The sequence below is a fragment of the Hyla sarda genome, chromosome 4 (genome assembly GCF_029499605.1).
Source record: "Hyla sarda isolate aHylSar1 chromosome 4, aHylSar1.hap1, whole genome shotgun sequence".
NCBI classification, from domain to species: Eukaryota; Metazoa; Chordata; class Amphibia; order Anura; family Hylidae; genus Hyla; species Hyla sarda.
The window spans coordinates 29,417,044-29,432,092 of record NC_079192.1 but is presented as its reverse complement, the minus strand read 5'-3'; the positions used below and the strand labels follow the sequence as shown (position 1 = coordinate 29,432,092).

Sequence of the window (15,049 nt, the reverse complement as noted above, 5' to 3'; positions counted from 1 at the left end):
CCGATTTAATTTTGAAATTCACTTTCGGCCTGCCGATAAGAACATTAGGGCCGATGCTCTCTCTCGTTCCTCGGATGCTTCTGAAATTGAACTCTCTCCGCAACACATCATTCCTCCTGACTGCCTGATTTCCACTTCTCCAGCCTCCATCAGGCAAACTCCTCCAGGAAAGACCTTTGTTTCTCCATGCCAACGCCTCGGAATCCTCAAATGGGGTCACTCCTCCCATCTCGCAGGTCATGCGGGCATCAAGAAATCTGTGCAACTCATCTCTCGCTTCTATTGGTGGCCGACTCTGGAGACGGATGTTGTGGACTTTGTGCGAGCCTGCACTATCTGTGCCCGGGATAAGACTCCTCGCCAGAAGCCCGCTGGTTTTCTTCATCCTCTGCCTGTCCCCGAACAGCCTTGGTCTCTGATTGGTATGGATTTTATTACTGACTTACCCCCTTCCCGTGGCAACACTGTTATTTGGGTGGTCGTTGATCGATTCTCCAAAATGGCACATTTCATCCCTCTTCCTGGTCTTCCTTCAGCGCCTCAGTTGGCTAAACAATTTTTTGTACACATTTTTCGTCTTCACGGGTTGCCTACGCAGATCGTCTCGGATAGAGGCGTCCAATTCGTGTCTAAATTCTGGAGGGCTCTCTGTAAACAACTCAAGATTAAATTAAATTTTTCTTCTGCATATCATCCTCAATCCAATGGACAAGTAGAAAGAATTAACCAGGTCTTGGGTGATTATTTACGACATTTTGTTTCCTCCCGCCAGGATGACTGGGCAGATCTTCTACCATGGGCCGAATTCTCGTATAACTTCAGAGTCTCTGAATCTTCCTCCAAATCCCCATTTTTCGTGGTGTACGGCCGTCACCCTCTTCCCCCCCTCCCTACCCCCTTGCCCTCTGGTCTGCCCGCTGTGGATGAAATTTCTCGTGACCTTTCCATCATATGGAGAGAGACCCAAAATTCTCTCTTACAGGCTTCATCACGCATGAAGAAGTTCGCGGATAAGAAAAGAAGAGCTCCTCCCATTTTTTCCCCTGGAGACAAGGTATGGCTCTCCGCTAAATATGTCTGCTTCCGTGTCCCTAGCTACAAGTTGGGACCACGCTATCTTGGTCCTTTCAAAATTTTGTGCCAGATTAATCCTGTCTCTTACAAACTTCTTCTTCCTCCTTCTCTTCGTATTCCTAATGCCTTTCACGTTTCTCTTCTTAAACCACTTATCATCAACCGTTTCTCTCCCAAATCTGTTCCTCCCACTCCTGTTTCCGGCTCCTCGGACATCTTCTCCGTCAAAGAGATTCTGGCATCCAAAAAGGTCAGAGGGAAAACCTTTTTTTTAGTGGATTGGGAGGGTTGTGGTCCAGAAGAGAGATCCTGGGAACCTGAGGACAATATCCTAGACAAAAGTCTGCTCCTCAGGTTCTCAGGCTCTAAGAAGAGGGGGAGACCCAAGGGGGGGGGTACTGTTACGCCGAGCGCTCCGGGTCCCCGCTCCTCCCCGGAGCGCTCGCTACACTCTCCTCACTGCAGCGCTCCGGTCAGATCCACTGACCCGGGGCGCTGCGATACCGCCTCCAGCCGGGATGCGATTCGCGATGCGGGTAGCGCCCGCTCGCGATGCGCACCCCGGCTCCCGTACCTGACTCGCTCTCCGTCGGTCCTGTCCCGGCGCGCGCGGCCCCGCTCCCTAGGGCGCGCGCGCGCCGGGTCTTTGCGATTTAAAGGGCCACTGCGCCGCTGATTGGCGCAGTGGTTCCAATTAGTCTGATCACCTGTGCACTTCCCTATATTACCTCACTTCCCCTGCACTTCCTTGCCGGATCTTGTTGCCATCGTGCCAGTGAAAGCGTTTCCTTGTGTGTTCCTAGCCTGTGTTCCAGACCTCCTGCCGTTGCCCCTGACTACGATCCTTGCTGCCTGCCCCGACCTTCTGCTACGTCCGACCTTGCTTCTGTCTACTCCCTTGTACCGCGCCTATCTTCAGCAGCCAGAGAGGTTGAGCCGTTGCTAGTGGATACGACCTGGTCACTACCGCCGCAGCAAGACCATCCCGCTTTGCGGCGGGCTCTGGTGAAAACCAGTAGTGACTTAGAACCGATCCACTAGCACGGTCCACGCCAATCCCTCTCTGGCACAGAGGATCCACTACCTGCCAGCCGGCATCGTGACACCCCCCCTCTTTTCACAGTTGGTAGGATCTAGCCTCAACATAATTGGCTGTCCGTGCATGGTGGGAGTTGGAGTTTTGCTACATCTGTAGGTCCACAGGTTGGAGACCACTGGCATATAGGCTCTTGGAGACCCTCGCCTGAACATAGTCATTGACTATGTATACACATGGAGCTCTGCGGCTCTTTATCCATTTGCTTTGGGAACGCCATTGTAGCAGGAACTTCATTCCAGTGAATTATAGAGGACAAATAGTTTTGCCTGTTTCCTAAACAAGCAGAGAACGTCACTGTCCCCTCCCTCCCCTCCACATCCTCAAAGTATACAGAAATCCGAGTCTGCATTTTGTCAATCCTGTCTGAAACGTGCTGGGACAATGAAACACGCGAGTCAGCATTACATATGGGGGAAGTGGGTGGATAATGGCAGACGTTTGCTTATTTGCTGTCTCTCACCACGGCCAACTGAGCAGCCAGCACTCCCCGCGCAGATCCCACATCAGCAAAACCCGCTGTGTCCTGTGAGGATTAAACATTAACTCAGGCTGTCAGTTCCCTGTCATCTATCTAGTGTATGTCAATACTCCGTATAGCTGTTCCAACAGGCTGCAGAAGAGGGCGCTGTAAGCATCTGGGAACAAGTGAGGTGCGTAAATGGCGTTTGTGTCAATGGCATAGCCCCTCAAGCTGCGCAGTTTACGCAAACATTATAACTCCTGTAACTCCTAAATAGGAGTTAGGCAAATTTTGTGAATTTCCTACTTTTTCGGCTTCCTGACTACTTCCAGTGGATACAAACAAGGGCCAGAAAGCCATTAGGGGAGATTGGTATTCCCACAAAGAGCGAAGATGGTCAAAATGGCCATTTACTGCCTGTTTGCATCCAGCAGAGATGGTTGGGTTTGGTACGCAATTTGCGCAACTCCCATCGACACTAATGAAACTCACGTAGAGTTGCGCAAATTGCGTACCAAACCCAACCATCTCTGCCGGATGCAAACAGGCTGTAAATGGCCATTTTGATCATCTTCGCTAAGCATTAACTCAGGCTGTCAGTTCCCTGTCATCTATCTAGTGTATGTCAATACTCCGCATAGCTGTTCCAACAGGCTGCAGAAGAGGGCGCTGTAAGCATCTGGGAACAAGTGAGGTGCGTAAATGGCGTTTGTGCAAACAGCATAGCCCCTCAAACTGCGCAGTTTACGCAAACATTATAACTCCTGTAACTCCTAAATAGGAGTTAGGCAAATTTTGTGAATTTCCTACTTTTTTGGCTTCCTGACTACTTCCAGTGGATACATAAAAGGGCCAGAAAGCCGTATTCCCACGAAGAGCGAAGATGGTCAAAATGGCCATTTACAGTCTGTTTGCATCCGGCAGAGATGGTTGGGTTTGGTACGCAATTTGCACAACTCTACGCGAGTTTCATTAGTGTCGATGGGAGTTTGCGCAAATTGCATACCAAACCCAACCATCTCTGCTGGATGCAAACAGACTGTAAATGGCCATTTTGACCATCTTCGCTCTTCGTGGGAATACCAATCTCCCCTAATGGCTTTCTTGCCCTTGTTTGTATCCACTGGAAATAGTCAGGAAGCTGAAAAAGTAGGACATTCACAAAATTTGTCTAACTCCTATTTATGTTAATGGGAGTTGCACAAACTGGGCTGCTTCTTTAGCTATGTCTATAACTCTCGGAGTTACGGATACAACGTAGCTTGCAGGGGCTGTGCTATTTGAGTCAATGGGAGTTATGCAAATTGCATAACTCGCCTCTTTCTGCTTTATGGAAGATGGGACTATCCCCTATAAAGGGTTTGTTCCAGTTATAACACATATCCTTTTTTTGGAGCATTAGTCACATGTGCACTTTGGCGATTCATCACAAATAGTTCAGCTGTTCTAGTAGGATTTTCTTGACATTTGCTTAGTTCAGTGTTTCCCAACAAGGGTGCTGCCAGCTGTTGCAAAACTACAACTCCCAGCATGCTCAGACAGCCGAAGGCTGTCAGGGCATGCTGGGATTTGTAGTTTAGCAACAGCTGGAGGCACCTTGGTTGGAAAAGACTGGCTTAGTTGCATCCCAAATCAAAAGCCATGGTCCGCATTGAGCTTCCAAAGTATCAGAGGGATCTTACTGTTCAATCATATCAGTCAGGAGAAGGGTACAAAAAGTTTTTACAAAGCATCAGATATATCATAGAACACAGTGAAGACATCATCATAAAGTGGAGAAAATGTGGCACAACAGAGACATTACCAAAAACTGGATGTCCCTCCAGAATTAAAGAAAAAACAAGAAGAAAACTGGTATGGCTTCCAAAAGGCCTACTGCAACATTAAAGGAACTGCAGGAATTCCTGGCAAATACTGGCTGTGTGCCATATGAATGGGTTTTTCTTACCAAGAAAAACATCTAAGCTGGCTGCAATTTTCAGAAACAAACATCAAGTCCCCCAAAAGCAAATGGAAAATTGGGTTTTTGGTCTGATGAAACTGAGGTGGAAGTTTTTGGCCATAATTCCAAAAGGTATATTTGGTGCAAAAACAACGTTGCACGTGACCCAAAGAACACCAGACCCACAGTGAAGCATGGTGGGGGCAGATTCATGAAGTTGAGTGAGTCCAGTGACCTCATTGTCATGTATGATATGATGTCATGTGACCTCATTGTCAAGTATGAGATGATGTCATGTGACATGGGGCATTATCCTGCTGGAAGTATCATCAGAATATGGGTCCAATGTGGTCATAAGGGGATGGACATGGGCAGTAAGTGCATTGAGTTGCTGCAGTGTAATTGATTTATTAGCTATTTGTGTTAATAAGCAACTGCACAGTGTACCTAATAAAGTGTGTGTGTATATATATATATATATATATATATATATATATATATATATATATATATACATAGGTAGTAAAGAGAGGTACTACATGTTCTGTACTCTTTACCTGTACCAGGGTTAGCTGCTCCTTTGGACACCAGGTGAGGCCTGTGTGTACTGTACAGGACCCTGAAGAAGCTCCTGTCCTCTACATAGACAGTGATTACAGCTCCCAGCAGATCTTTCTTACTTTTATATGTAAGGATTTGCTTTATCTGTATTAGTTATCTGCTTATTTTTCTTTAATCCTCCCTTTTTCCTATTTTTGGATGACATTTTGGGCTTCGGAACCAATTACCAGGTTTCCATAGAGTTCTGGTCTCAACATACATTGGTTTCAACATACAATGGTCGTCCTGGAACCAATTAATATTGTAACTTGAGGGACCACTGTATATATATATATATATATATAGAGAGAGAGAGAGAGAGAGAGAGAGAGAGAGAGAGAGAGAGAGAGATTTATTCCATCATAGGTGCAAAGGCAATGTTTCAGCTGCAAGCAGCTTGCAGCTGAAACATTGCTTTTGCACCTATGATGGAATAAACCTTTCACAAGATTTCTCTACACCTTGGAGTGCTGCAGTGTTTTTTTGCCTCTACTTGAAGTCTGGAGATCTGTGACCAGGGTCCCCCACTGAACTGCTTTTTCTTGCGTATATATATATATATATATATATATATATATATGTTGTATATCCATAGTTATGGTCATGTTGTTTTTAGGTCCTGCTTTCTGGACCCTGTTTAAACTGGCATGGTCATAACAGAACCATAACCATGAGCTCAGGTACTTTAAATGGCAAAAAAAGAAAGAGCTAACAAACTATTGTACAAGTTTTCGGTCATAAACAGTACTCTACCTGCTGTGGTTGCCATATGTTAGTGCTGGATCCCATAAAGAATTCTTTAAACTTATTCTCAGGTTTGGGAATCTTTGGCCATTCACAAAAACACATCAGGACAACGCAGACAAAGAGAAGATGGATGACCACAGCCACTATGAGCAACGCGCGATGACGATTGCCTATATGCATAAAAATAAAGTGTTGCACAGGTATCAAAACATGGTCAGGTGTCAGGACACAATGCCAAAAACAAACACATACTGAACTAGAAGAGATTGTCTGGTGTGCATACCTGGAATCTGATGGATCCTGCGGGGACCCTCACCGGCTCTAGTCGAAGCTGTCATCCAGATGGTGTAAGTAGTGCCTGAGGACAATCCAGACAGGATCGTGCTACCATTCTTGTTAGATACTAGGAAAAACCATTATTACCTTTAAATCACAACCCAAAAACATAGTCAAGAGACCAGTGCAAGTATATGAGATAAAAAAAAGTATGGTATAAATACTTGGGTTGGTCAGGATTAGAAGGAATAGCGATGACTACCACATGTGGCTAATAATATAACATAATAACATGAGTAGGGAACAGTAATGGGTATCGATCTGATGCCAATCATCCTTTTATAAGTTACTTGAATATAGTATATAGCAGTGTTTCCCAACCAGGGTGCCTCCAGCTGTTGCAAAACTACAACTCCCAGCATGCCAGGACAGCCAAAGGCTGGTATATATAGTATGATAAGGAACAGTAATGGGTGCCTATCTGATGCCAATCATCCTTTTATAAGTTACTTGAATATAGTATATAGCAGTGTTTCCCAACCAGGGTGCCTCCAGCTGTTGCAAAACTACAACTCCCAGCATGTCCGGACATCCTTTGGCTGTCCGGGCATGCTGGGAGTTGTAGTTTTGCAACAGCTGGAGGCACCCTGGTTGGGAAACACTGCTATATAGTATTATAAGGAACAGTAATGGGTACCTATCTGATGCCAATCATCCTTTTATAAGTTACTTGAATATAGTATATAATATGATAAGGAACAGTAATGGGTACCTATCTGATGCCAATCATCCTCTTATAGTTACTTGAATATACACTGCTCAAAAAAATAAAGGGAACACTTTAAAAAACTCCCAAGTCAATCAAACTTCTGTGAAATCACACTGTCCACTCAGGAAGCAACAATGATTGACAATCAATTTCACATGCTGTTGTGCAAATGGAGCAGACAACAGATGGAAATTATAGACAATTAGCATAACACCCCCACTTCTCAGTTCCTATGCTTCCTGGCTGATGTTTTGGTCACTTTTTAATGCTGGCGGTGCTTTCACTCTAGTGGTAGCATGAGACAGAGTCTACAACCCACACAAGTGGCTCAAGAAGTGCAGCTCATCCAGGATGACACATCAATGCGAGCTGTGGCAAGAAGGTTTGCTGTTTCTTTCAGCGTAGTATCCAATGCATGGAGGCGCTACCGGGAGACAGGCGAGTACATCAGGAGATGTGGAGGAGACCGCAGGAGGGCAACAACCCAGCAGCAGGACCACAACCTCTGCCTTTGTGCAAGGGGGAGCAGGAGAAGCACTGCCAGAGCCCTACAAAATGACCTCCATCAGGCCACAAATGTGCATGTGTCCACTCAATCGGTCAGAAACAGACTCCATGAGAGTGGTATGAGGGCCCGACGTACACAGGTGGGGGTTGTGCTTACAGCCCAACACCGTGCAGAACGTTTGGCATTTGCCAGAGAACAACAATATTGGCAAATTCGCCACTGGCACCCTGTGCTCTTCACAGATGAAAGCAGGTTCACACTGAGCACATGTGACAGAGTCTGGAGACGCCATGGAGAATGTTCTGCTGCCTGCAACATCCTCCAGCATGACCGGTTTGGCGGTGGGTCAGTAATGGTGTGGGGTGGCATTTCTTTGGGGGGCCGCACAGCCCTCCATGTGCTTGCCAGAGGTTTGATCTGCTGGTTGTTTGTACCGTTTTTACTGTGAGTTAATAAAATCTGGATTTTCCACTGACCCACGCTGGATTGCCGTTCTTGCGCTTGCCAGAGGTAGCCTGACTGCCATTAGCTACCGAGATGAGATCCTCAGACCCTTTGTGAGACCATATGCTGGTGCAGTTGGCCCTGGGTTCCTCCTAATGCAAGACAATGCTAGACCTTATGTGGCTGGAGTGTGTCAGCAGTTTCTGCAAGAGGAAGGCATTGATGCTATGGACTGGACTGCCCGTTCCCCAGACCTGAATCCGATTGAGCACATCTGGGACATCATGTCTCACTCCATCCACCAATGCCATGTTGCACCCCAGACTGTCCAGGAGTTGGCAGATACTTTAGTCCAGGTCTGGGAGGACATCCCTTAGGAGACCATCCTCCACCTCATCAGGAGCATGCCCAGGCATTGTAGGGAGGTCATACGGGCACGTTGAGGCCACACACACTACTGAGCCACATTGTGACTTGTTTTAAGGACATTACATCAAAGTTGGATCAGCCTGTAGTGTGGTTTTCCATTTTGATTTTGAGTGTGAATCCATATCCAGACCTCCATGGGTTGATAAATTTGATTTCCATTGATAATTTTTGTGTTATTTTGTTGTCAGTGCATTCAACTATGTAAAGATGAAAGTATTTCATACAATTAGTTCATTCATTCAGATATAGGATGTGTTATCTTAGTTTGATAAGGAACCGTAATGGGTACCTGTCTGATGACAATTGTCCATTTATAATATCTTTTAATATACCACTTATAATAAGTGATGTAAAACAGAAGTTAAAAGTATTTATATGAAGTTAGTTACTTGAATATACCTATACAATACATAGCATGATAGGGAACAGTAATGGGTACCTACATGATGCAGATCATTGTTTTATAATGACTTGGTATACCTCTTCATAGTTGAAGTAAAACCGAAGTCATAAGTGTCCATGTGGAGTTAGTTACTTTATTTTAATGTGAGAACATGGCACTGTATATGAGTGGGAAAGTATGGTAAGTGGTATCTTTCTGAAGCCAATTTTAGCTACCTAATATAAGGAGAGGTTACAATATTGGGTACACATGTGATGCCAATCCTGGTTTCCTACACAGTGAGAAAATACACAGTGAAAATGATACTAGTTGTCTACTTGATGACAATTTTATACACAGGGAGAAGGTACAATAATGTACAATGCATTAGTTGCTCTTATAACAGGTAAGAGGCAGTGTTAATAATATATATTGTAATAGCATAAGGAGGATCAGCCATGATGGTGGATACCTTTCTGATGCTCAGAGCGCCCCCTGCTGTTTATGTAGATGGTATGATGTGTAATGATTCCTCTCTTGTGCTTTATTGGAATCTCCTCCCATGAGACATTGACAGTTCCATCAGAAAGTGTATGGCTGAAAAAATTTGGTGCAGCGCTGGGAACTAGCAATGAGGAAAAAAAATGTAATAAATTATTAATAATAATAATAAATTATCTTAAATAAAAAAATCTTATATTGCATTACACCTTAGCAGAAAGGAACCATTCAGCCATGTTCTATGATCTCTGAATAGCTGCAGAATGAGAGCTTGAAAATTCAGCTCAGACTATACTGCCACCTATTGTTCACTGCAGGTATTATATATATTTATATGAATAAATAAATAAATAAATATATATATATATATTTTTTTTTTTTCAATGTTATGATGCATTTTGCACCAAGAAAGCCCTGTTGTGGATTTTGTCACTCTTGGAAACGACATACATTAATTTCCTTATTTTACTTTCCAAATTCTTACTTGCCTAAAGAGACAATTGTTGACTTTGGGTGCTGGCTCCAAAAGGGTTGTGTGTAGTTTATGATTCTTAACATAATTAATACAAAGTAGATTAAAGGGGAACTCTGGTACGTAACATTTTATCCCTTTATGACACCATTGGAGGGTGAATCCCAGTGTTGTATTGGTCCCTTAGGGTTCTGGATAGTTAAAGGAAAACTGTCAGCTTTCTCCCCCCACACTAACCAGCAGTACACTAACCAGCGGGGGACGCTGATCAGTTTGATCCTTACCGTGCCCGGATCCGCCGCGCCGTTCGTCCGTAATCTTCTATTTTCAGTATATGCAAACGAGGTGCTAAATGGCATCGGCCGGGCTAACTGGCACTCTGACGTCAGTGCCGGGATGCAGCGCCGCCCAGCTCATCAATATTCTTCCCCTCCCTTCACCTCTCCCTGTTCTCCCCGCTCTGTAAGAGGCGGATCCGGGCACGGTAAGAATCAAACTGATCTGCATCCCCCGCTCTACCAGCCAGTACCGCTGGTTAGTGCGGGGGGGGGGGGGGGGGGAGAAAGCTGACAGTTTTCCTTTAAAGGACATCTGTAGTGCTAGACATTTATATATTCCTGTGCCCGAGCCTCAAAAATAAACAAAATAAACTTTAACATACCTTCCTACGAGGCCAGTACCGGACCAACGGGGGCTCGTAGGAAGGTATGTTAAAGTTTATTTTGCTTATTTTTGGGGCCCGGGCACAGTAATATATAAATGTCCAGCACTACAGTTGTCCTTTAAGGGAGTTGAGCCACAAGATTATGAGGTAGCCAGAGATCTTATTGATTGAATGGATGAAGGGGATGATTCTGTTCTATATCAATGTGAGATAGATGATGCTACACACAATTTTTTCACAGGCGGTAATCCCTCTGTTTTCAGTCCACCTATTACACCAGGCAGCCCCATCGACCTATTTTATAGTGCTTAAAGAGATTAAAGCGCTACAGTATCCTAAAGCAGGGACTAATATTCCCAAGGAAGAACAGCAAGCCCTTGAATGGTTAGATACAGGACGGACATCACTATCATCACTGATAAAGGAGGAGCCGTAGTTTGGTGGACAAAGGACTATAAGAATGAGATTGAAAGACAATTGAGCGATAGCTCTATATATATCACAGATAAAGTACGTGATGAAAATCATGGATAAAGTACGCAGTCTACTCCGAAAAATTGTGGAAAACAGCATTTTAAGTGAGAAAAAGTGCAGAAATACTGATTCCCATTAATCTGTCTAAATCTCACATGTACATTCTCCCCAAAACACATAAAAAGAAGAACCCTCCCCCTGGGCGACCAATTGTCGAAGGGATTGGTTCCCCTACCCATTTCCTATCAAATTATATTGACTGGTTGATTTCTCCTCTCCTTAAAGGGGTACTCCCGCCGGGAGCTCGTGACTTTATAGCCCCGCCCTCTCATGACATCACGCCCCGCCCCCTCAATGCGAGTCTATGGACAGCTGCCCCGAGGGGGGGGGGCTAGGACATCAGTTTGTGCCAAACACTGAGCAGCGGAGTACCCCTTTAAGATCTCTCCATACCGGCAAAGGTTCGGCCAGATTTATAGATCATCGGGGACATTTATCATCGTTGCTTTGGTAAGCAAGTTCTGTAGTCATTTTTTTTCTTGCTTTTTTTTTTGCTTATGTATGACATATTTATCATACTATCACAGGGGGTTGATAAATTTGGCTTACATGAGCAAAAACCAAGAAATCACTTTTAAATACCATTTTTTTTAGCACACATAAGCAAAAACCAAATAATGACTACAGAACACCACTTTGCAGCTTTGAAAAAAAATGTGCATATATATATATATATATATATATATATATATATATATATATATATATAATGTGTGTGTGTTTATTACATTTTTTTAACACTGTTTTTTCTCCCTAAATGTACTTACTCATTTTTTTTTTTTTTTGTTACTTCTTCTACAGATCTGTGTATCCTGTGGACTCCTTCGGATTCGGTGGACTACTTCGACGACCAGCGTTTTTCTTTGCTTGATGTTAATAAAAGGGTTAACGAGGGCTTGTGGGGGAGTGTTTTTTGTAATATCATTTTTTTTAAACCGGTTGTGTTTTTTTTTTTTTACTTACTGGACAGGCTTAGTAGTGGAAGCTGTCTTACAGACGGAGTCCATAACTAAGCCGGGCTTAGCGTTAGCCACAAAAACATCTAGCGCTAACCCCCAATGATTCCCCTGGTACCCAACACCACAGGGGTGCCGGGAAGAGCCTATACCAACAGGCCCGGAGCATCAAAAATGGCGCTCCTGGGCCTAGGTGGTAACAGGCTGGCATTATTTAGGCTGGGGAGGGCCAGTAACAATGGTCCTCGCCCATCCTGGTAACGTCAAGCTGTTACTGTTTGGTTGGTATTTGGCTGAAAAAAATAATAGGGGGAACCCTATGCGTTTTTGTTTTTTTATATTTAACTATTTATTTAAAAAAAAACGCGTAGGGTCCCCCCTATTTTTTTTCTCAGCCAAATACCAACCAAACAGTAACAGCCTGACGTTACCAGGGTGGACGAGGACCATTGTTACTGGCCCTCCCCAGCCTAAATAACGCCAGCCTGTTACCGCCTAGGCCCAGGAGCGCCATTTTTGACGATCCTGGCCTGTTGGTACCGGCTCTTCCCGTCACCCCTGTGGCGTTGGGTACCGGGGTAATAATTGGGGGTTAGCGCTAGCTGTTTTTGTGGCTAATGCTAAGCCCAGCTTAGTAATGGACTCCGTCTATAAGACAGCTTCCACTACTAAGCCTGTCAAGTAAAGTAAGGAAAAAACACAACAGGTTTAAAAAAAAATTATTACAAAAAACACTCCCCCACAAGCCCTCGTTAACCCTTTTATTAAAATCAAACAAAGAAAAAATGCTGGTCATCAAAGTAGTCCACCGAATCCGAAGGAGTCCACAGGATACACGGATCTGAAATGAGTAGAAAAAAAAATGGGTTAGTACATTTATTATCACCTGCTCGCACATCTCCCGCCCCGCACAACTACAACTCCCAGCATGCCCTTACAGTAAGGACATGCTGGGAGTTGTAGTTGTGTGGTGCAGGAGATGTGTGGGCAAGTGACAAGCTTGTCCCCTGCCCCCAGCTGCAGGACTACAACTCCCAGCATGCCCTTACAGTAAGGACATGCTGGGAGTTGTAGTCCTGCAGCTGGGGGCAGGGGACAAGCTTGTCATTCGCCTGCACTGCACAACTACAACTCCGAGCATGTCCTTACAGTAAGGGCATGCTGGGAGTTTAGTCCTGCAAAGGGAGCCCGGGCACACACACACAGAGAGTCACACACAGTCACACACACACAAACACACACAGAGTCACACACAGTCACACACAGACAGAGACACACAGACAGAGATAGAGCCCTGCGAGTGACGTCACTGACGGAGGGACGTCAGGCTGGTGCATTGCCATAGATTGAGATTTGCCATAGAATGAGATGCTCCGCCTCCATCACATCTTATTGGCTCACACTTGTCACGTGACATTTTTAACCGTCACGCATCGACGCGCACAGCAGTCTCAGTTTGGCTATCACAGGGAGGGGATCTCCTCTCCCTGTGATAGCTGAAGCTGCACGGATTCAATCGGGCCACAGAAGCTCATACATTTACTCAGCTCATACGGCTCATACATTTACTCATTTATTACATTTACTGTTTTATAGATCTACAGCGCTATCGGGACCCCTATGCCCGATAGTGCTGTCATCAGCGTGCCTCCCCGAGAGCACTTACTACACCCCACGCCCGCAGCTCTACTCCCCTCCCCCGTTAACTCTCAGGGAGCGGGAAACATACAGTAGAGCATCGGGCGCAGGTAAAGTAGTACAGCACAGGTGCAGCACTACGCAAATAGCATAGGGCTAAAGTTAGTATTGTGTGTGCTCAGTTGTCCTTCCCTACGCAATCTGCGTAGGGAGTCCAGCTGGCCATGCGCAGTCTGTATGCATTGCAATAGAATGAGATTTGCCTTCGGATGGCTCCGAGCAGCTTCAGCTTCTGAAGATCCCCTCCCTTTGATAGCCAAACTGAGACTGCTGTGCGCGTCGATGCGTGACAGTTAAATATGTCATGTGACAAGTGTGAGCCAATAGGATGTGATGGAGGCGGACCATCTCATTCTATGGCAAATCTCATTCTATGGCAATGCATCGGCGCAACCGAAGACGTGGGAGCGGAGGCTGGCGCAACCGAAGACGTGGGAGCGGAGGCCGGGCACAGTGCAGGTGAAGGCTGGGGGGCTGGGGGTGAGAGGGGTGCTGGTGGGGTCGGAGGCCGGATACAGTGCAGGTGAAGGCTGGGGGGGGGGGGGGTACGGGGAGGGTGTATGCTGACGGACCCCCCCTGATAGACTCCTATATCCCCTAATCATGTCACTGTTCCGGTCAGGTCCTATGATTGGCTGCTGGTCCTGGCCAATCACAGGACCCAGCGGGAAATGTGAAATGACAGCAGGGGATTTTGGAGTCTGCGGCGCCGGTATATCTTATAAGGAGCCCTCATACTGCCTCCCCGCTACTCTCACTTAATAATGATTGGGGACACTGATATACATCCCCCCCTTGTCTCCCGCCCACGCCGCTCAGCTCCCACTGCTACAAGACTACAACTCCCAGCGTGTCCTCACTGTAAGGGCATGCTGGGACTTGTAGTCTTGCAACAGTTAGCAGACAGATGGGAGTTGTGTGGCGCTGGCAGGTGAGAGGGGGGGATGTAAATCACTGCAGTGTCCCTGTAGCGACGTGAGGGTAGCGGGGAGAAAGTATGTCGGAGCCCGGGCGGCAGTAGCTTTTCCTGCTCCATGTTGGAGCTGGAGTAAATTAACTACGTAAGCAAGTTAGAATTTTCTTGCTTTTCTTGTTCGTCACGCAAATTGTCGCACAAAAACACACGTAGTTGCAGTTGCGACAATTATAGTAAAGAAAACCTGACTAAACCCCTTGATTAATGTCCATCATTATGTCTAAATATTATAACAATGATGGCATTACATTAAAGTTTGGAGCTCTTGAAAGAGTGGAAACTACTACCCAAGGTAAAGACAGGCACCAGACATTACTATTAAAAGAATCCAGATGGATTCTGAGAGTAATTGCAACAGGCCCATTGGGCCTTAATGATGAGGATGAATTAGGTGCCTTAATCTGACCTTCTATTTGCTTGGTCCCTGTTCACATGTAAGTTCGTTCCTCCATATGTTTTTCGTTTACTTGGTTTTGCTATAGGCACACTAAGGGTTAATTTTTGGCTCACACCCATTC

At 45.4% G+C, this 15,049-nt stretch overlaps 1 protein-coding gene across 1 annotated transcript in view; it reads right to left on the bottom strand.

Annotated features, from left to right (window-relative positions):
• The window catches only part of IL27RA (interleukin 27 receptor subunit alpha), a 57,444-nt gene that overhangs the window by 6,669 nt on the left and 35,726 nt on the right, over nt 1–15,049 (bottom strand). Inside the window, exons 11-13 of the mRNA XM_056570272.1 lie at nt 9,203–9,355; nt 6,206–6,325; nt 5,929–6,092 (exon numbers count right to left, since the gene is read on the bottom strand). Of these exons, the coding sequence (XP_056426247.1) occupies nt 5,929–6,092; nt 6,206–6,325; nt 9,203–9,355 (437 nt within the window). The remainder of the gene's footprint in view (nt 1–5,928; nt 6,093–6,205; nt 6,326–9,202; nt 9,356–15,049) is intronic.